The following is a 22,309-nucleotide window of genomic DNA, read 5'->3' on the forward strand; positions in this document are numbered from 1 at the left end:
CTGGTCCTGTAGAACCTAGAAATAATACGCTTGACAAATCGAAGTATTCAACGACAAAGAGAAAGAAGTTTCCATGATTTTGCCAAGTTTGGGTAAGAGCGGCCTGCAAGTGGGAGTGAGCTTTATAGTCTTAATATACTAGAAAAGGCTGGATGTTGTTGCGTAATGATATTTATGGTTGGAGTGTCCAGGCTTCTCTGACTGCTTCTCAGTAGAATGGCGGTGAAATGGCCTTTAATGATAAGGTGTTGACCCACCCGCTCCACAGTGAGAGGATGTTCTCAGTCATCTGTCTCTTCAAAGGTGAAAGTCCTCTCTATTCTTTTCGTCAACTTTAGTTTTTAGAACAAGGCCAGTTCTGAAGCAGTCTAGTAAGCAATCGTGTTGATGAGACCAGATACGCGAGGTAGAGGTGACTTCCTGGGTCTGTAGTCTTTAGGAATGAGCAGGAATTACTTGCATGAAACCACGTCAAGCCAGCAAGACTTTGTTGCACACATGGGTCATTTTCAGCATTGCTGGTTACCCAGACGTAGCTCCTCCCCACAAATAGCCTTGCCTGCTTATGACACAAGGCCAGCGATAGCCATGCCGTTGGTGATCGTATGGAGTTGTACATAGTGGCAGTGAGGGGTTTGTTTCTCCACACCAGGTGACAGGCAGCAGGTGGCTTCCAGCTCAGGATGTGAAGCTTAGGGGCATTGGCTTAAAGAGCCTGTCATACTGAGGGCTTTCTTTTGAAGCCACCACCACCAAAGCTGGTGTTGGTGCCCATCTCTCCACGCCTGCTTTCTCTCTTCTCTCTGGGGACTTTGCTTCCTCTTGGTGTGTCTGGCGACTGTGTCATTTGTATTTCCTTAGCAAGGGACTGTGTACGGAGGAGCTTAACTTTAGCTCTCCAGCCCTCATCTGATCCTCTCTGCTTTATTCTTTTTTTCTCCTTGTGGAATCTCAATGATGTCTGTGGCATGCTCTGCAGACATCTGACATTCATTTCGTGGTGTGATGACCGCTGCAGAGCCATTGGGAACAGCTTTCGGAGCACATAGATGCTCCCAGAGCTGTGTCTGAGAGGTTGGTCACACCTCTTTCTGTTGACTTGAAGTCCCCCTTCTACAGTACTAAGAACGTCCACTCTAGCTAGCATCCTTTCTCACTCGGCTTCACTGACTTCATCACATGCGAATTTTCACGCTGGGTTGTGCCGATTCCTAGAGCCAAGAGGCCTAGAAATGATGCCTGAGTTGACCCAGAAACACCATGCCCCTGACTTACCTAACTTGCCCAGCTGCAACCAGCCATGCCTCCAGTGTCTGGTTAAAGAGGATGGCCAGGCAGTCTTTCTGGAAATACGCTCAAGGAAGTTGGCACAGAGCTTGATGATGTTGTCCGCACGTAACTTGCATTCAGCAGAGAACCCTGTATCCTGGAGGCTGTGCACGGAACTCCTTTCTGCCCCGCCTCCTGCTCTTACCCTGCGTGCAGGTACACTGGTCTGTAATGGACAGCTGTGTGGAGACTGCCCTACCGCGGACAAACGTGTACAATTAGACTAGGTTTCTAGATAAAGCCCTAAGACCAACCAGGCATCTGGCTTGGGTGATACGCAGTGTTGTTTGTTGAGCACTGGCTCCAGGAAGTGACGTAACTAACACTTACGACAACCCTGTGAAAGCACTTCCTCCCATCTCACTGAAGAAGACCCTGAGATTTGAGAGATTTGAGAGGATGGGTAACTTGCCAGGGAGACAGCTCCACAGAACCTGGCCCTGAGGTCATATCTCTCCACAGCTCATGTACACGACGACTCCATGCCCCTCTCCCAGCTTTCTTCGCTCAGCTCTCAGCCCTGGCAGTGTAGCCGGCTGACAGCTATGCCATTGGCATTTGACCTTCACCAATGGGTGAGGGTCCGTGCGGAGGGTGGAGCCGGCTAGCTTGTCAGGGGAGCATTGCCAGCGCGGACAGAGGGTACTCTGTTACAGTCGGGGCACGTTTCCAGGCGTTCCCTTCTGGATCCCAGTGTCTCGGAACTGATTTCAGAAAGGCTTGTTGTATGGTGTGCCCAGCCGCAGCCCGAGGGCCAGCTGCCTTGGATGTGCAGCCAGAGCTGCAGAGGCACAGCCGGGAGGGCGTTGAAGGAAGGGATGCAGGCTGTGGGTCACGAGTCCTCTTTCCTTCTAGCTGAATCTCATTTGGTGCATGCTGGAGACCAGCTGGAGGAAACACAGTGCACGTCCTTGGGTTCTCCACCTGTACGCAAGTATTTCTCAATCTCCTCCATCTTGGCGTGCAAGTCTGAAGCAGTGCTCACGAGCCCCACCACCACCTCTTAGTTTTATACTCAGAATTCAAGGTTACTTCAGCTGTTCTTAATGACATGAGGTTGATGAGGAGGGAGAGACACGTGAACCTACTACTTCTAAGAAGGGAAATTTCAACTAGTGTAATTTATAATTTATGAGCACACTGAGGAAGGTGTGCGATTCTGTGCTCTAGGCTGTTGGTCAGTCTCTCATTCCTGAGGTTTCCATGGGGTACAACATTTCATAGGAATCTCTGTGTGTGGTACTCAGAGCCACTACTCGAGACTGGAGGGCACGTGGTTGACTTACTACTGCGTTGTTTTTACCCAGCAATAACCATGGCAGCGCTGCACACTTTGAAGTCTTTCACCTCATGACCAGGATTTTGGATGCCACAAGCAGCCTGTGCGTCCCCCTCCCTCCTGGTGAGTTTGGCTCTTTGGTTGTCGGGTCATAATAAAGTTGTTTCTCACGTGGTCTCCAGAGAGTAGCGCCCTGGATTTCAAGATGGCTCCCGAGTGTCCGCAGCCGGCTCTGGTGGAGGATAGCCTTAAGGTTGGTCTCCGTTGGCCAGACCTCCCGCAACTGCTAACTCTACCATGGCTGCCTCTAGGGAGCAGTTGCATTCAGTTCTCGTGTGCATGTTTAGCTAAACTTGCACGAATGGTGGTGCCCCTGCGGGGAACTTGCTCCTGTGGCTTCTCCTGCTTCCTCAGTGGCAAGACCTGAGGGTAAACACAAAGGACGGAGAGGGCTGGCTTGGTGTCAAGGATCAGGCTGGCCCTTAAGCGCTTGAGATTCTCAGAGAAGCCCTAAGCAGGCCTCAAAGATACCCTCAGCATGTATGTGTACAGTTATTCATATAAGTGGTCCTTAGATCAGTCCCTGAATGTGTGGAGTAACTATTTCCTGCCAGGTCACGGACAAGAAATGAAAGCAGTTGCAAACACTAATGGGAGAGGAACAGGGTCGGAGCACCGTAGACCGCAGTAAGAAACGCACAGGCTCCTGTTTGCCATAAACATCTGCCTTGTGTTGACTTTGTCTCCTCTACTGTAGGAAGAGTTCTAGCACGCAATCAACTCTAACTCTTTAAATGTGCAGTAGCATCTGCAGGCAGTGTTGTGTAGTAGCTCTCCAGGGATTTCTCAGCTCACAAACAACCTCTTTTCTCATTCCATGGACGGCAACTTCCCTTCCCATGTCCCAGCCTGGGCCACCACCTTTCTGTTGTTTCTCTGACTCTACTATAGACAGTTCTTATAAATAGACTCATATAATATTTGTCTCTTCCGTGGCTGGCTTCCTTTAACCTCTGTGGTGCCTTCTAGATCCACTCATTTGTCATGGATGGCAGAATTTCTTCCTTTTTAAAACGGAGTAGCATTACATGTTTATGTAATTTCCATGTTATTTGCCTGTTTATCAATGCACATTTGTGTATCTTGGCTAGTGTGACTAGTTCAATGAACATTAGTGTACAAATCTTTTTAAATACCCCACCTTTAATTCTTTTGGGTGCTCAGAGGTTATGGGATCAATGCTGATTCATTTTCAGCTTCTTTGAGGGGGTTCATGCAGTCTCTCTCAGTGGCTGCACCGAGTTAGAGTCCACCAGCAGTACTCAAGGGTTCGAGTTTCTCCACACTCTTCCCACACTTACCCCTGTTTTGGATGCTGAGAGGCAGGAGGTGATACCAAGTGTGGTTTTCATTTGTATTTCACTGGTTAAAGATACTATCTCTCTATGTAATTCTTGACTAGTTGTAGGGCTTCTTTGGGGGAGGGGAAACAACTCTGTCTAGATCTCCTACGTGTTTAATAAAATCAGTTGTCATCTGGCTACTGACTTGTTTTATTATTTGTATGTTCTGGATATCAGCCCCTTATTAGATTTCTGGTTACAAGTATTTTCTTTCTCATCTTGCGCCTGCCTTTACACTCTGTTAACTTCTTTGCTTTCCTTCACCCCTGAGCCCCTCAACCCCATCCCCCACCCCACCCCATTGCAGGCTCAGGCAGCTCAGGGTGGCTGCAACCCATTGCAGGCTCAGGCAGCTCAGGGTGGCTGCAAACTTTCGCAGCCAAGGCCTTGAACCCCAGGTTCTCTTACTGCTACTCTGAATGCTGGGATTGCAGGTATGATTCAGCACGCCATTCCTGGCTTATCCTTGTCTGTTAAATGCCATTTTCTTTAGATGATAAGGGAAGAGAGGGTAAAGTGACACTGTGTGTGTGTGTGTGTGCAGGTGTGTGTGTGTGTGTGTACAAAGGGTCAATACGTGCATGTGTATAAGGGTGCTTGCTTTTCAGGTCTGCAGGACTAGGGAGATTGTTTGCGTTTCAAGAGTCAGACACTTAAGTAAAAGGAAAGAGTGACGAAGTAGCAAGTAGAGTTTTGTTTTAGGATTTTTGGTTTTGACTTTTTTGTGTTTTGGTCCCCCCCACCCCCACCCCGCCGGGACAAGGTACCTGTCCTGGAACTAGCTCTAGTAGACCAGGCTGGCCTTGGACTCACAGAGATCCACCTGCCTCTGGCTCCCAAGTGCTGGGATTAAAGGCGTGCGCCCCCAAAGCCCACCTCTTGTTTTGGGTTTTTGTTTGTTTGTTTGTTCTGCTATTTCTCCCCCGGGCTACAGCAAGACCAGCAGCCCTGGAGTGATGAGTATTCCTGGGATGAACTGGTGGCTAAATTCTAGCCCATGTGCTCTGCTCAGATCTGGCCTACGGAGATGAGGCCAGGAATAAGCCCCTGCCCTTGGGACTGCGCCAGCGAAGCAGATGAAGGGCCATTGGGATGCTCAGAATTTACACAGGATTCGAGAAGGAATTTCGAATCCTGGAATAGCATTTCTTGATCTAGCATAAATGCTTTCTTAGGAATACTTTTTGACTTCATTATTCCGGGAAAGCATCCCCAAGCCTACATGGCAACATCAGCCTTGGTTAGTAATGCTATAATGTGTTTTGGATTGGGGACTTAGTGAACTCAGTCTATTTTGGTTCATTCACATCTGCCCGAGGACAACATCTGCTCATCATCTGACCCCTGATGTTGCCAGGGATTAGGACGTCCCGCTGCTGGTGACTCACACGTGTAGAGGGGAGATGCCGTTCTTTCTCAGAACCCAAACCCCGTCCCTACGCATCGTTTGTTCTGCCGTGCGCACCCCCATATGCACCCCCGAGAGCCACTACGGTCCTTTGCCAGCCTCACATCTCGTCGGTTGTTCAGCATGTACACGTGGCTGTGGGACTCTCTGCCTGTGCTGGGTACAACTTGAGTCAGCTTGACATAAACTACAGTCGTCTGAGAGGAGGAAACCTCAGCTTCTCAGTTGAAGAATTGCCTCCATAAGATTGGGGCGTAGGCGAGCCTATAGGGCGTTTTCTTCACTAGTGATCGATGGCAAAGGGTCCACCCGTTGTGGGTGGTGCCGTCCCTGCGCTGGTGGTCCTGGGTTCTATAAGAAAGCAGGCTGAGCAATCACTGAGGAGTGAGCCAGTAGGTACTCCTCCTCTGTGGTCTCTGCGTCAGCTCCTGCCTCCAGGTTCCTGCTCTGCGTCAGGATGATGAGCTCTGATTTAGAAGGTGTTAGTGAAGTAAACTCTTTCCTCCCCAAGGTGCTTAGGTTCTGGTGTTTCACCACAGCCAGAAACCCTAGCTAGGACACTTCCCCTTACCTTCATTCCCCCCCCAGTACCCCCGGTCCCTCTTGTACATGTCCAGGCCACGGTGTTCCTATGGGTCCTAGGATAGTCTTGGGATGGTGCTCCTATCCATTCCTTGTCTGCTGGTATATTAATATTCCCAAAGTAAAATTCAGTTCATCTTTCATCGTGTTCAGAGACCTTCAGTGACTCCTCAAAGGTTCCTGGATTGACAAATTTTTTTGGTAGCATTGAGCATGGGTCCGTATTATGTGCGTAGAACTGGTCACACGCAAACATGTGATTAATTTAGGATGAACTAATCGCCAGCTCTACCAGACTGCAAGGTAAACTAGAGTGGTGACGTCACTGTTTTGTCCGTTACCCTGCTACTGTGCCTGCTTGGGGGATGAAAGGGTGCTGACTAAATTTGCTTCGTCCACACTTACCTGTCAATCATTGCTTTTGACATCAGATTCAACTCAGACGATCACGTCATGTTTCCCAGTGCACCCACGCTCTCTCCCCTTAGGTCTGTCCGTATGGCTCTGGGTTACTGAGGCAGCGTGGTCCTCTGGTTAAGAACGGAAGCAACAACCCCCACAGCCCATTTCAGGCTGTTTCAACCTCTCGCTGGCTGTTTATAGGATACGGGGAAGTTTCTCGGCGCCTGTGAATCTCAGTTTTCTCATCTACGAAATGCGACTCTATTAATTGCGTCTGATAGTGTTGGGTGTGGAAGAGGTGAGCCCATGCTCACTCAGCGCGTGTCCAGTGCTAATCACGCTGTACCATGTGCTGGGCTCTGTATACTTGTTCTCCTCCTCTTAGCAGCCCAGAAGGAAAGGTCGGCGGCTCCATTTTAGAGACGAAGGAAGGGAACTCGGAAAGACCAGTTACTTAGAGCTGGTTGCTCAAATACCAGCAGGATCCGGTCACAGGTGCTCTGCTGCCTCTGGCCTTTTCCACACACCAAGGGAAGAGCTTTCCAAGGATCCCCAAGATGCCGACATTCCAGAGTGGGGTTCTCTTATTCCCACCGTGTCTGGAATCTCCTTCCACGTGCCTTGTATTTGTTCATTGTCATTGGTCGGGTGACTAGAGTCCTGGGGTTGTGGCCCCACTTGGGACTTGGGCTTGAGAGAGAAGGAGAACAAACTGAATTATTACAGGGTGATGTCGTCTACATGCCTTCTTTCTCTTCACTTTCAGAGAGTGGGCATACAACCGTTGCCATCTGGTTCTAGGGTTTTTGTTTCTTTAACCCTTCAGCAGAACGGTCCCCATGCCAGCAACATTTCAGCGTGGGTCTGTGGAGTCTGAAGCTCTGCTGTGAAGGACAGTGGAATAATACTGAGCGGGAACCCTACAGCGAGTCCCCTGCACGGCGGCAGTCCCACGGGAGGGGACCCAGGCCCTAAGCACAGAGCTCGGAGCTTCATTTACATGATTAACTTGTTCCCTCTGGAGCTGGAGGTGCTGGCTGCTCACGCCTGCTTCTGTTCCGCTCATCCCAGGTTTCCACTCTCTGCACACGCTCCTTGGGGTACACTGTCTCCCTTTGTACAACCTGCTGCACTACATCGACAACGGGGTGCTGCTACTCACAGAGACTGCGGTCACCAGGCTTATGAAGGGTAAGCAAGTCTGAGTTGACCACAGGGGGTTTCAGGGCTGACTTCTGGGCGTGTGACACTCAGTCCGCCACTCAGAGGGCCCCACGCACAACTTAATGTTCTGCAGTAAGATAGTTAAGTTGTTTGTGAGACAGGGTTTCTCTGTGCAGCCTTAGCTGTTCTGGAACTCACTCTGTAGACCAGGCTGGCCTCGAGCTCACAGAGATCCCCTTGTCTCTGCCTCCCAAGTGCTGGGATTAAAGCCGTGTGCTACCACTGCCTTGAAGGTCTTATTATTTGAGCATCTGTCTATTTTCCCCATTTACTACAAATTCTTAGCACAGCCCACTTCCTAGAACCTCCCTTCAGGCCGGTTGACAGTTCTTTAGCCCTTCGGGAGGCCCCGGAGAACTGAATCCTTTAGTTTTTTTTTTTTTCTGTATATAGAGTTTTTACTGTGAAGAGACTATATACATGAAGTTTCTGTATATGACGTTTTTACTATGGGAGACTCTGAATTTGTTTTTCAAGAAAGTATTGCGAATGGCTTACTTTCAGCTAACCAATTTTGTCACCTTGAATTAGACTTGGAATGCATGAAAAACCAATGAGAGACACAGCGCTTGCATGAACCTGAGCCTTAAGGTCCACCTCGTAATCTTTCCCATGGAAGCCATTCAGTCACGTGTGTGTGTGTGTGCGTGTGTTTTGCTAATGTTGTCAAAGCACCTGCCGTGTTCTCCAGCCGGCCTCTCGCTTTCAGTTAGTGGGTGGAATTGCTCGATGGCCTGTTGCAAATAAAAGTCCCCATAACTCTGAATCACAAGCAAAGCTTTCAGAACATCATTAGTCGTGAACTCAGGGCTGGAACATCTCAGGAGGAAGGGTTCATGGTTTAAAATTCGCTGCAGTATTAAAATGGATATCTCCATCTTATTTGTTAATCCCCAACTCTCTTGTAGATCTGGACAATTCAGAGAAGAATGAACAGCTAAAGTTCAGCATCATCGTGCGGCTCCCTCTGGTAATCCTAAAATTAATTTCCTCTCAAGCCTCGTCCACCCTCCTGCCATGTGTCTTGTAAAAAGACAGTTCCCTTGTAGGTAGAGGTCAATTGAGTGGGCCCTCTTTTCAGCCTTTTCCGTGAGATTCCATCCACCCCCACCCTGTGCACAGCGGGTGCTTCTCGGGTTGGCTGCGTTGGCAAGGTGGTTGGCTTGGTGCGTTGGTTGGCTAAGGTCTTCTCTTAGGCAACCACGCCGATATTTACATGGAGTCTGAGTGGGAGGCAGAGGGGAAACACGTGCCTTTGACATTGAAACTGATAAGGCTCTGAGCACAGGTGAGGCCGGGAGGTTCTGGAAGGTGTTTCCTCCTCCTCTTACATTTCTGAGCACAGGCAGGCATTACCCAGCCAGAGGAAGAACAAAAGCACAGGAGGAAAATGTCAGGAAAGCGCTCACTCCTTGCTCTTTGGTGGGGTATTAGCTCTCAGGGTCAGCAACATGAAAACATGAAATTCCACAGCAAGGTCTTTCGGGCCCCTCACTTTGCAAACTTCCTGACCCTAGAACCTGGCCAGTGTGCTGTTTACATACCAAGAGCACGGGGTCTCTGGCACTGGCCATCCTCCGCCCCGTGGCTTTCTGGATCTGGTGGCTTTGCCTTGTGGCTGTCCTTCCTGTCACAGGCTTCCTGAGAACAAAGTACCCACCTTTCCCCTGGCTCTGACTCCCAGAGGAACAGTGTTGATATAGTTTGGTCTCCAAATTTGACCTTTTTGCCCCTATGATTTCGAGTATTTAAAGTTTCTGGGACAGATAATGGAAGAGAGACCAACGAAAGCTCACCAGCCACCGCTAGCTTCCTGTCAGAGTGTCACTCAGGGCTGCCATGCTTGTCTCCGGCTCGGAAGGATCTCAGACCCAACGTCGTTCCAGGAGAAAAAGGAAATTGGCGGTATAGCATTGATGCCAAAGTTGCTCTCCTCAGGTTGAAGAAAGCTGAGGGAGGGTTTACGAACACTTCAGAAGGTATCTCTTGAGCTTGGCCTTTCTCCAACGGCCGTGAGTCAGGGAGGTTCTACATCCCTTTAGGAATATCATGTAGAAGTCAGAAGCTGGTATGTGGTCTGTTCCGTGCACTATGACCTACGCTCTCCTCTGTAATCTTCATCCACGCTCTAGTGTACCGGGCAGAAGGTCTTCCGGCTTTGGGACCATCCCATGAGCTCCAACATCATCTCCCGGAATCACGTGGCGCAGATGCTCAGGAGCTACAAGAAAGAGGTGAGCCTTGGTAACGTCCAGACAGTGAGCGTTGCGTGGACCCCACCTGCATGCCCCGATAGACGTGATTCTGTTTTCTATGGTTCTGTTTAAAGCTGGCTGTGTCTTCAAGAAGCGGTTCGTATATAGGGAGTTTTTTCTCTTTCAGCCTCGAAACTCTATGATTGGCAAGTCATCGTTCTCAACAGAATTTCTGCCTCTGAACTACTTCATTGACATTCTGGCAGGCCTGGAGTCCTCACACCAAGGTAGTCCACTCCTCCGTCTAACCTAGGAGTTCCCTTGTCATGTTGGTCATTCCCAAGTCACAGCTCGATCTGTCTCCTTCCTTACTAAAACTGTTTTTCATTAGCGAGAATACCATACTTCCTACATTACCCGAGGAATCCTTACCTTTGACGATCTAAAGGGGCTCGAGGTGTTTAGGGTCTGTTCTGGTTGATGTGAATGTTCTTCAGTGCCAAGCTTTAATGAAATCAACACTTTTTTTTTTTTTTTTTGACTGATAGCAGGGGAACCTGCATAGGACCAGACTAGGCCCTCTGAATGTGGGTGACGGTTCTGTGACTTGGGCAGTCTGTGGGGACATTGGTAGTGGGACTAGGATTTATCCCCAGCGCATGAACTGGCTTCTTGGAGCCCATTCCCTATGAAGGGAAACCTTGCTCAGCCTCCATATGGGGGGAGGGCTTTGGTCCTGCCTCAACTTGATGTGCCAGACTTGGCAGCCTCTCCGTGGGAGGCCTGACCCTTTCTGAGGAGGGGAGGGGGATGAGGGATGAGGGTGTGAGAGGAAGGGAGGGAGGGGGAACTGTGGTTGGTATGTGAAATGATGTCCCCGCGAGCTGTGTAAATCAGGCTGCGGGTGGCCATGGCTCCACAGCGACTCTCTCTCTCCCTTCCGCAGCTTCGAGGGATTTTGAAGGCCATGACAGCGTGGATGCAGACTTTGTCGAGGAAGCTGCTCTGAAACACACCTCGGTGCTCTTGGGTTTATGAAAGTCAGCGTGCAGATGGTCTGCGTTCAGCGTCTCAACGCTGTTTCCCCCCCGCCTTTCCTGGGAATTCTTTAGTGCTCCTTCAGAGCAGTAACAGGTCAGAATATACCGCGGAGCTCCTCGGGCTTCGGTTTAGGTCTCGTGAAAACTGAGCGTGTCCGCACCCTGTCCAGTGGGAGCAGCCAGAGAACAGTCAAGAGTCAAGATGTGTGGCAGGAACAGTGCTCTTCCTGGCGGCTCAGTGGGCCAGGAGCTAGTTCTGCTGCGTTCCGGGATCAAGTAAAGAACAGAGGGCACAATGCTTTGAACGGGAAGAGCTAGATAGACCGCTGGAAATAACATAAAGCGAGCAGAAAAATTAAATGTTGCAAAGAGGATTTAAGAAGAACCTGGGTTTGGACTAAACAAGACCTGCCATTTCCAGCACCGAGTAACTGTGACAAACCGCATTTGTGCGTACAGGGCGTGAGCAGCCTCTGCCTGTGTGGTGGTTCAGAGGGATGTGTATTTAATGTTTGTATTAACGGAAGTCTGATTTAACAATGCCTTCTCATTAAACATGACCTCCAGTGCGTAAAGCTGTGGTCTGACTCTTCGCTAAGTTCTGAGCATAGCCTTTTATTAGCACGGGGCGTGGTGAGCCCATCGGTACGTTCCTGCAGGGCACATGACACATGCCAGGACACTTGAGATCCTTTCTCACCTGTGTCCTACGTCAGGGTCACCCTCACTCACAAGGCTCGACTTCCCCATTCACTTCTGCTTTTCTCCTTTCTGCCGTTTACCTTCCCCGTGGTGAAAGTTTAATGACTCTAAATGTCGCCAGCTCGCATGCCAAGCCGCCTCATCTTCTGCTGCCTCTGTTGTCTCTGGAAGCTGCGCCGGCCTGTAGGATGTCTCTTCTTGCTTCAGATCAGCCAGGCGTGGGATATGTTGGCAATTGTTCAGCATTGTGGAAACGCTGTCTATCTGTATTACTTCTCTTACAAATAACTGTCCTGGAGAAGGCAGATTTTATTTAGTTCAAATTAAATGAAAAATCCTGTTTGCAAGTAAGATCCTTACAGAACACCTGTGTTTTTAGCCCTTCATCCCGTTTTGCTCAGTTCACTTCCTTCCTCTCATTCTTTGCCTTCGCTTGTTTCTGTTCACACCTGCGTTGTTCCTTTGATTTCCCTAAGCTGAGCTTATTTGACACATTGTTCAGGTAAACATTGGTTTGACTTGAACACTTGGCTCGTAATTATTCAATAACTTGCTATTCGCCAAAGGATAACATGCAAACTCCTTGGCATTTAACTCTGAAGTTTTGACCCTGTAAAATATGAACATCCTTTTGCAGCCAAGCCGAGTCACTGGGTCTTAGAACATGAGTTTGGCCTTCTTATTTCTAAGGTTGGATCAAGTTTCTTCCTCCACTTGGACTTCCTCTCTCTACCTCACAAAAACATCACTTCGTGCTCTAGGGCTAGACAAACACACTCGCACACGCGCGCACACACACGCGCGCACACACACCTGACTATAGGCCAAGACATGTCAGCACCTGGTAGCATCTGCCTTTTCTCAGCAGCACACGCTGCAGTGTTTGAGAATCCACCCCTTTCCATTCTTATGGCATTTAAACTCCCTCTCTGCATGTTTTGAATCCTTAAAGAGCTTACTAGCTCCCATGACACAGGAACCGCTTAGGGGTACAGTATTTCTTTTATTAGCTAAATGGCTCAAACAGCTGAAGGCTCTCACAAGCTTTTTGCTTCACCACGATCTGCACAACAAGGAGACCAACTTCAGGACTCACAAGATGGGAGTAATTTATATTTACTCTTCCGGTGTGGCAGGACCTAGGGGGCTTGTTATTTTATTTAACAAAATAAAAGTATGGTATTTCTCTGTCTCCCAGAACTGGACATGAATAAAATTCACAATGGCAACCAGCACAAAATAAATAGCTTAAACATATTAGTAAATGTTCAAATACAGGTTTCACATACTAGTGAATCGTCAAGTCTAACAAAAGCACTGGAATCAGAAAAATACATGAAGTGAAAATTGGAGCAAATTAGTAAAACTATTCCTACAGTTTTATATGAGGGCAGAATTTTTGCAGAGATCTTGAAAATCAGGTATCAGAATTTAAAATGTTCATGAACTTGTTTGTGAAAATGCACTTTTAAGAAATGAATCAGGACTTAAGTATTTTTGCAGCAAAAAGAAAAAAAATCCCTGCACAATTGAACTGCAGTAGTGTTGCTTGAGCAGCAAGCTTTCCCATTGCTCCATACAGGGCTTCAGGTGCTGCTGCAGAGGGGACAGTCAGGTGTCTCCTGTCGGGTGTCTCCTGTCGGGTGTCTCTTGTGTGTCTCCTGTCGTGTCTCCTGTCGGGTGTCTCCTGTCGTGTGTCTCCTGTAGTGTGTCTCCTGTCGGGTGTCTCCTGTCGGGTGTCTCCTGTCGGGTGTCTCTTGTGTGTCTCCTGCCGGGTGTCTCCTGTCGGGTGTCTCTTGTGTGTCTCCTGTCGGGTGTCTCTTGTGTGTCTCTTGGGCTACTTCCCCCTTCAGGCAGTCAGTACCTGTTTTTCCTTTAATAGAAAAGACCACTCTAATTTCTGTGTGTCTCTGAGAAGTTATTTATTTTGTATTTTTACAGTGTTTTCTCTACTATACATTCCTGAAATGTAGTCGACATAAACAGTAAAAAGGAAAGACATGAGCAATGAAAATACACTCTAATTGTAGTCTGTGCTCCATTTGATGTCACACAGCGTGGACTGGTTGGCGAACGTGAGAAGCGTGTCTCACTCCCTTGTTGACTGTGCCCAACTGATGGCAGAATTAGGACCCTGGTGGTCATTCCCCACTGCAGGTCTGGTGAAGCCTGGACCGGTCCACGTGCTTAGATCTCAATGGGCTTCACCACAGGCTTCCTTATGTGCCTTCTGTTGGCTCCAGTTTCGGAGGGCTTGAATGGAGCCAGCGCCCCGTAGGGTTTGGGCAGAGGAAGCGTGGTTTCTACTTCAGGCATGTAGGCATTGGGGCGCTGCTCTGCCGTTGTGTAAACACCATTGGGCAGCTGCCGGTAATCTGTTTCCATGTATTCCTGCAAATGGAGGAATTTCAGTTTATTTCAATTTTCTTTAGGCACTGAACTTACTTCTCCTTGGGTCCTAAAGTGCAGCCTTTAGCTCTGCTGGCTGATACTCACCTGTAGTTGGTTTTTATTTTTACTCTTTGGGGGCCACTACCCAGCTCCCAAATAAATACACAGAGACTTATTTATGAATGCCTGGCCTTAGCTTGACATATTTCTAGCCAGCTTTTCTTAAATTATCCCATCTACCTTTGCTTCTGGGCTTTTTACCTCTCTTTATTCTATATATCTTACTTCCCTTACTTTGTGGCTGGCTGTGTGGCTGTGTGGTTGGCCCCTGGCATCCTCCTCTCCTTTTCTTGCTCCTCCTCCTCCTTGTTTATTCTCTCTGCCCACCAGTCTCTCTCCTGCCTCACTGTTGGCCATTTAGCTCTTTATTAGACCAATCAGGTGTTTTAGGCAAGCAATCACAGCTTCACAGAGTTAAACAAATGCAATACATCTTTGCATCATTAAACACATTCCACAGTGTAAAAGAATGTAACGTATCTTAAAATAATATTCCACAACCTTCGGCAGAGGGGATGAGGACAGGAGCGGGACCCGCCCCACCTCTGTGGCCTGTCGCCTGCATGGGTGTGGGCATAGCTCAAGCACCATGCTGATGCTGGGACTCGGTGTGGGAACCCTTGTGCGGTGGGTTCCACATGCACCGTCCTTCAGCTCACAGTCTGTGGTTGAGCTCTGTTGGTTCCACAGCGTTGACAAAGGCAGCCAAGCTTTTCCTTTGTCACTGGGGGCAAATGTTAAAGCAGAAACGATTGGAACGGAAGCATAGGGAATGGCAAGCTGTGTGGTTTAATCTCAGGGTCAATGGTCTGCCCGTGCTCACGGGAAACAACTCCCCTGCAGCACTAATGTGAACTATATGGTAGAGAAAGACAGAGGGACGCCATGGGGGGACACCACGGGGGAACCCCAAGTGCCCTAGGAAGGGTGGTCCAGAATTATAAGCCAGACCGCATGCTCAGGTGTTCCTACCATGTCTTTGAAAGTGAAACAAGACCCTTGCGAACCATTCATGTGGCAGTCTGAGCAAACTGTCCTCATGGTGTGGTCATCTGGACAAGAGACGCCTCGTTCTAATCTTAAAACTATCGAGCCATCATGGAGTTATATGGATGAATGAGGAACCGAACTTGCCGGTGCCTTCTGTGACCAACCAAGACCTTGGTCGCTGGGGAGGAGAAAGGGGTGGCATGGGGGTCTATGACACATACCAGGTGTGGTTCTGTCGAAGGCTGTGGTAGCCATAATATGGCTGTGGAGACCGTGACAGATGGGCATGGAAGAGTCAGGTGTGGTGTGAGCAAGTGTTGGAGGACAGATAAAGCCATGTTAGAGGTAAAGCCAATGTTAGGGTAGTCATAGACCTGCTGGGGGAGGCCATCGTGTTCAGACGTCACAGTCCACAGTACGACTGTGGGCTGGGCCGTGGTGCTTGTCAGGTGTTCTTCGGGGAGGAAGGCGGCGCTTTGGACTACTAGTACAAAGTCTTCTCTACACACCAAACCCCTTTATACTCGCCATTCATTCATGTGCTGGAGCGGGAGACTTTCACACACAGGTTGAGCATGCCTACAAGCAAACTCTGAGGTCCAAAAGGTTCCAAACCTTTTGAGGGTTGATATGACGTCAAAAGTAGATAATTCCACACCTGACATCCTATTATGATTGCAGTCCAAATACAAATATACTAAAATGTCATATTAACATCACCCATGTGTATGAAGTATATATGAAACAAATGAATCTGGGATTTAAAGTTGGGCCCCACTCCCCAAATATCTCATGAAAATCACAGAACATTCAAAGCATCTCCTCTACCAAGCCTTTCAGGTAAGGGGCCATCCACTGCATCATGCGAGGACAGACTCCTAAGGCAACTTCTCCCGGCACACGGCGCAGCGTGGGCGTCAACACTTACCCGGGACTTCTCAGCGGTGGCGAAGGCATACATTTCTTCGTCTCGGAGAACCTTCAGCCAGTCCTTCTCGATTTCTCTGTTGAGTGGCAGGCCCTTTTCTATCCTGGAACCGCAGGAGAAGATGAATTCTTCTTTCTCCCTCACCTCCTTCTGGAGTTCAATGGTCAGGGCTTGCTTCATGGACAACTCGGCAACCAGGGCCATCATTTTCTCAGTAGCATCTTTGATCCGTTTTTGGTAGCCGTTCATCTAGAAGTGGCAAGGCCGAGGTTAGTTCGTAGAGGTGTTCCGTGAGGATGCAGAGAAACAAGAGACTTCTGGCTGCCTGGTGTGGGCAGTCCTCCCTGGAGGAGCGAACAACTGACCCGGATTCACAGGACTGAGCCTGCTCCGCTCTCTCCTCTGTTGCCATGAAAAAGCATTGACAGAAGAGACTTGTGGAGAAAGGGCCGTTGGCATACGCTTCTGTTATTGAGGGAAGTCAGGGCAAGAATCCAAGCAAAGACCACAGAGTACTAATCCTGCCTATTGGTTTATTCTCTGATTCATTTATTGGGTCGTGCTCAGCTAGCTGTCATAGGAAGCCTTCATCTGACTGCCACAGAGGGCTAGGCCCCCAACAAACAACAGCCATGGCATCCTCTTATTGATCTAGGCAGCAGATGTTCCTTCTTCCCAAGTGACTATAGGTTGAGTCTCATTGGCAAAACTAACCAGGATAGAACCCAATGTTTGGTTATGTCAATAAGGAAAAACAAAGAAATAAAAAGGCTTATCTTCCAGGTTGGAGAGCACTGAGGGCTGGCTAGCTTAGTGTTTGTTTTTAAGAGGAAAGGAGGAGAGGGGAATGTTCTCCATGCCTAAGTTCTCGCCGACTCATAAGCCTTGGCTGTAATGATAATATGGGTGTATCGGTTTGAGGCCTTCCAGCTGTCTGAGGGCCTTTCTGGCCCCTCTGCTCTGTGTTTCTCTAGTATTACAAGTAATTTCCAGAGATTCTGCCATCAGCTTTGAGAAATCGCCTTTCAATAAAAAAGTGACTTTCTCTCAAGAGAGGGAAATTCATTTTGCAAAGGAAAGGAAGGAGATGTTTACAGACACCTGGGGGAGGGCGCTAATTCAGACAAAGCCCATTGGCTTAAATGAGTCTTACCGTGTCTTTGTGTACGAGGCCCAATTGTATACACTATGGCCACTGGGCTCACCAGTGCAGACGTGCAAAGGCCACACGTAAAGGTGTTTTCACCATTTTAAGGCGAATTTTTTCAGGCATTTCCAATATAACTTGGCAAAGCTGTCTCTAGCACCGGGCTCAATGTTTACTCACTCCTTCTCATTTCTCTAGCATTTATTACAAGCAAGGAACTGAGAAGCTAAAAGAGGAAGAGGTCCTACCCTCGGGAGCCCAGTCTGGGGTATCAGAACCTTCACCCTCATAGACAGGGCAGCTGCACTCAGGGGTATGGATGTTGACCCAGTCACCCTCGTTTATTTCCTCCTTTCTCATGTTGCCTAGAGAGTGTGTGCCCTTTGGCTCTATGCGTCCGCCTCAGGTGTGGTCTTTGTGACAGGACGTAGCAAGTGTTCAGTAGCTTCTGCTAAGTGTTAACGCCCTCTTCTGGAGGATGCTCAAAGAGCCCACAGAAGCCAGGCAAGAGCACCATCCTCTACGGTCATGGATGATTCTGCCGCCTGTAGCCATTGCCTCCCTCCTGCCAGCTGTTGCTGTTAGTAGTGCCGCCCTTAGCGGCTTCAAGTCTCCAGCCAGCCTAGGGATTGTGTGGCTGCTGCTGTCTGTTGCCAGGGACGGAAAGAAATGGAAAGGGTTTTACTTTGTACACCAACTACAAAGGTAACGTTGGTTATATTTGAGAAGTTCTCTTGCTAACTTAAGTGCTTCTCGCCCTTGAGAAGCTTGGGCTTCCTTCCTGTGAAGTGGATTCGCTCAGGGAGCTGAGTTCAGGACTAATATTTACATTTTGCTGTATTTCTAAACTCATAAAGCTTCATCTCGCTAGTGTTTCTCAACAAGCTAAGAGTGGGAAGCAAGAGGTGATAGCGGAAGTTGGGGCCGGGACAGGGCGAGGGGTGGGTGGGGAGATGGATTTGCTCAGGCAGACCTTCTTGGCCAACAGCAGCGTGTCCTCCTTGCAGGTCTGGGTTTTGCCTCTGAGCCTGTTGGTGAGCTGGGACACATGCTCATAGATGGACTCCTTCTCCAGTAACTTCTCCTCCTTCTTGGCCAGCTGAAGCTCCAGCTGCAGTTGGAAACGATTTCAGCAGGAGTTAAGAACCACTTGTGTAAGGCACGGTCTCATTCGCAGCCAATCCTCCACCACATGACAGAGACACACTGCTCTCTGAGCTGTGGAAATACCTCTGACAGTCCCCGGAGCTGGGCCCTGTCCGGAGGCACCCCTGGGAGCTCTTCTGCCCTGGGTGGACAATGGACCTCTGGCTCTTTATGGTACCCACAATGCCAGTCTTTCCAGATATCCCCACCAGGATGATCAATTAACATATTCATTCAAGAAAACAAAATGAGTTATCGGACTAGGAAAGAAGCGTGCCTTTGAACGTTCAGACTACTGATATTTACTTCCTTGGGTAAATATCTGAATCGAAGGTAGGATTTAGGACGCATCACAACTAGGGAGCAGCTAGTGGCTAGAAGAATGAAGAAGGACGGGTCTGCCAAAGGGGAAACAGTACCGCTGCCTGTGTGAGCAGAGAGGCGTGTTCAAACAGGGCATTTACCATGTCTAACTTCTTGACCATTTCTTCTTCGGTCAGGTCTTTCCCGGGAATGAAGCGGATTCTGCCCTTGCTGTCGGGGTTGATAAAGCGTTTCTCCAGGCTTTTGATTCTGTCTGCACACTGGGAGAACTGTTGGACAAGAAACACACGTCAGCTTTAATGTGACTGACTCTTCAGATGGTGTGGGCAGGATCATCGGTGGCGCTACACAGATGCTGTGTGGAACGGACCCTGCACGTCTGTCTGTCTAGAGAGAAGGCTGAATCCCCAGCCCTTCCGTTGCTCCCAATTGCGTGTGCCATTCATGGGCTGCTGTGTGGCTAAGGGCTCAGAGTGGTCCTTGCTACCCCACTACGGGTGTTTCAGAGACAGGGGCAGCGGGCAGGCAGGGATCTGGATTCCTGCATTGGCGGTGGCCTTAATGATGTCCCACAGAAGGAAGTTAGTTATCAGGACAACACAGCACGTGCTCTGTGACATGTGTCCTCTTTGCTGAAGAGACTCTCAATAGATAGCAGCCCTGGCATCACTGAGACACAGAGGGGGACGGCGTTCACAAGGACGACAGTCACCCTCACCCTTAGCTTCCAAAGGGGGAGGGAGCACCGTGACAACCCTTCCTACCATTTGTGTAATTGCTTTTCAGGGACTTTTGGTTTTTCATGTGGCAGTCGGCGAAGATGAGGCTTGATCCCATGGGGTAAAACAATAGACTATTGTAAGGTGGTTCTCAGCCTGTGGGCCATGGCCATTGGGGAATACCTACTTCCAGTACGCTCAGGAACCAAGACACTGCTCGGGGGCAAGATTCCAACAAGACTACCTTTATGGTTGGGGTCAGCACAACACGGGGGACTGTACTAAAGGGTCGCAGCGCGGGAGGGTCGAGAACCGCGCTTTGGTGCTAGAGATCACACTCAGGAGTGACACAGTCAAAACTTTAGAGTTTCAGTTGGTGGCACTCTTCTCTGTAACAAGAGTTTTAAGTGGTGACATTTAAAAACAGTGACAGAAATGATTAGTAGTAACACCTCTTGATGTTTCCTTATTTTCATAATGAGGAAACTAAGAAATAAATATGGGGCTCTCTGATCACAACCTGTGCCTACAGAGGGCTGGACGGATGCCTCGCGGGGAATTGGCTGCTCCTGCAGAGGACCTAGCTTCAGCACCCACACGGCAGCTCACAGTCATCCATAGCTCTAGTTCCAAGGGGTCTGGTACCTCCTTATGATCACTGTGGGTGCAAGGTGTGCGTGTGGTGTGCATGTACACACGTGCAGACGAAATCCTCACAGCCACTAAACAAAACCAGACTAATGCCTCCCCTTAACTCTCCCACTGGGAACTTAAGGGCACGGGCTCCACTTTCCATATGAAAACAATGTTCTTGTGTCTTAACACTAGCTCACGGGATTTCCAGGACTGCTGAAATGGATCAGTTTACTACAAGGTCCAGGAGAACATGATTCATGATAACTCTTGGGATATGGGACAATTAAAATCTGTTTCAAAATAACCAAAAAGCAAAAAGCAATCTGAAAATGATGCAAAACGGAAAAACGACAGAATGCAAGAACTCAAGATGGGCACCAGGCTGCCATAAGAGCCAAGAGCTGGAGCACAGCGGGCAAGCGCGGCCTGCCCTACGCACGCGCGGCATTTCACACCCTGTCTCTCCAGGCCCGCAGTTGGCATGGATACAATCACGTGTCAAGTGCAGTTTGAGAACGAATGGGTGCCTTTCTACACAGCTGCTCCCAATCACGTATGGCCCACAGGTATCAATGTATAGGCCGCCAAGATGATAGCGGCGTGCCGTCAGACATGGTGTATAGCAACATGAAATACATAACAGGTCTGTCTTGTTAAAAGTGAATTCTTATTTCACTGTAGGTAGCTGCTACTTCTAAGAATGAGTAGTTTTTATTATCAAATCTTCTGAATTATGCAAATGTCAAAAACACACAAAAGAGAAAATAACGTGAACTTGCACACAGTTCTCTCAGCTTCAGCATTCCCAACACGGCTGCTCCAGCTCCCTCCTCCATCCACGCCTCCATGACCTCCAGCACCCATAGGACCACACATCATCCAGGCGCCTCGGCGCGAGTAGTTGAAATTGAAAAGGCAGAAGGCGGGGCTATTGTCAGGTGAAAAGTGGTTTAGGAGAACTCAATAAATGGGAAGAAGGAAGGTTAGCATGGTCCGGTGGACGGCAGTGCTGATTTGCCGCTAACCTCAAAAACTGTGCCTCTGTAATAGAGAATCTGGTCCGTTTGACAACTTGGTAAAGCCCCTTTTGTTGGGCATCCTGGTGTTGCTCAAGGGCAGAGACAGACCTGAAGCTGTGTATTGGGAAAGAGCTGGAGAAAGCCCAACTCTTCTGTAAAACGGAGCGTGCTAAGTCGAGAGTCTCAGGTGCCCTGCAGGATGGTGAGCCTGGAGGCGAGTGGAACAGAAAGGCTGCAAAGACAGCCATGAGACACAGACCATCTGGAAAGCCTGCACAGTGATGGCGCGAATCCAGAAAGCTTTGAGGGGTATGGGTTTCTGAGGTCTAGCATGAAGTTCTTTGCGTCTCTGGAATGTAGCCTCCCACACTGCTCTCAGAGACATTCAGTGAAACCTGTCAAGGGCCTTGCACACCCGGTGTTGTGTGGACTGAAGAGGACACCCATCCATAGTCTACCCTGGAGGAGCCCAGAAATGGAGCAGGTGCTGTGTGCAGGCTGCCCATTGGTGGAAGTTGGCGTCAGAGCCAGGGAATAAGGGGGAGATTCTCCCAGAGCCTTGGTGGAGGGGGGAGCAATCCAGTCAGTTGTCCTGAATGGGAGCAGCTGTGGCTAAAAATCAGGCGAGCGTGGCTATAAATGACCCTGACGTAGCTGCACAGCTGGAAGATGCTATCTGTCATCTATATAGAGTTGATCTATCCCAGCCCACTGAGGTACGGAAGCCGACCCTGTGACCACGCCCACAGATCCTTCCCGTGAGCTAAAACTGCAGCTAAAATGTGCGCAGAGAAAGGAGACTCGCTCTTAGATTTCTGACTGCTATTCTCGGGGACAGAATTTCTTTCTCTTTGTCATTTTGTTCTTTTTCTGTTTTGATTAACTGAATGCACCTTAATTAATAAGCAGAAATAGAATCCCCAAACAAGAGTGACACTTTAGAATGCGGGGTGGGATTTGTTCCTGCGACCCTGCTTGAGTCAGTGGGGAAAAGCATGGGTCACAAATATGTTGGCCCAGTTTTTTCTAGTTCATTAAAGTCTCGTGGTAGAGAAAGTCTACCCTCATTTCAGTCTTTGCTGCTGGGGACCACGGAGGTGAATGAAGCGTGCAGGCTGAGGAGCGGCAGGGCAGTGCTGAGCAGGCCATTCCTCCCTCCCCTGACCGTCAGAAATGCTCGCTGTGGCAGCATTTCCCGTCATCTCCGCGCTCAGCAGGCTGAGGCAGAGAGGTTGCCATGGGTGTAAGACTAGCCTGGTCTATACAGGCATCTCAGACCAGCAAAGGCTATAAGACCCTGCCTCGATAAGCCAGGGGGACTAAACGTCACATCTAGGTAATCTCCAGCCACATCAGTGCCAAAATTAGGCTGCAGGTAGTGAGAG

The 22,309-nt window shown here is 49.1% G+C and overlaps 2 protein-coding genes across 8 annotated transcripts in view; one reads left to right on the forward strand and one right to left on the reverse strand.

The window, feature by feature from the left end:
• Positions 1–11,437, forward strand: part of Gsap (gamma-secretase activating protein) — an 81,200-nt gene extending 69,763 nt beyond the window's left edge. For 2 of the 4 annotated variants that reach the window (XM_050139799.1, XM_050139800.1), the window contains 7 exons: positions 2,185–2,255; positions 2,637–2,731; positions 7,475–7,594; positions 8,536–8,597; positions 9,760–9,861; positions 10,010–10,109; positions 10,769–11,437. In XM_050139799.1, the coding sequence (XP_049995756.1) occupies positions 2,185–2,255; positions 2,637–2,731; positions 7,475–7,594; positions 8,536–8,597; positions 9,760–9,861; positions 10,010–10,109; positions 10,769–10,860 (642 nt within the window). In that variant the 3' untranslated portion in view covers positions 10,861–11,437. Of the gene's footprint in view, positions 1–2,184; positions 2,256–2,636; positions 2,732–3,222; positions 4,152–7,474; positions 7,595–8,535; positions 8,598–9,669; positions 9,862–10,009; positions 10,110–10,768 lie in introns of those variants that run through there. The other 2 variants (XM_050139801.1, XM_050139802.1) reach the window with 2 other exon arrangements.
• Positions 11,438–13,357: 1,920 nt separating this feature from the next.
• The window catches only part of Ccdc146 (coiled-coil domain containing 146), a 110,292-nt gene continuing 101,340 nt past the window's right edge, over positions 13,358–22,309 (reverse strand). For 2 of the 4 annotated variants that reach the window (XM_050139793.1, XM_050139798.1), the window contains 4 exons: positions 18,691–18,819; positions 18,054–18,191; positions 15,934–16,182; positions 13,359–13,955 (listed from right to left, as the gene is read on the reverse strand). In XM_050139793.1, coding sequence (XP_049995750.1) covers positions 13,752–13,955; positions 15,934–16,182; positions 18,054–18,191; positions 18,691–18,819 — 720 coding nt within the window. In that variant the 3' untranslated portion in view covers positions 13,359–13,751. Of the gene's footprint in view, positions 13,956–15,933; positions 16,183–18,053; positions 18,192–18,690; positions 18,820–22,309 lie in introns of all 4 variants that reach the window. The other 2 variants (XM_050139794.1, XM_050139797.1) reach the window with 2 other exon arrangements.

The sequence above is a fragment of the Alexandromys fortis genome, unplaced genomic scaffold (genome assembly GCF_014885135.2).
Source record: "Alexandromys fortis isolate MF-2015 unplaced genomic scaffold, M_Fortis_MF-2015_v1.1 scaffold_38, whole genome shotgun sequence".
NCBI classification, from domain to species: domain Eukaryota; kingdom Metazoa; phylum Chordata; class Mammalia; order Rodentia; family Cricetidae; genus Alexandromys; species Alexandromys fortis.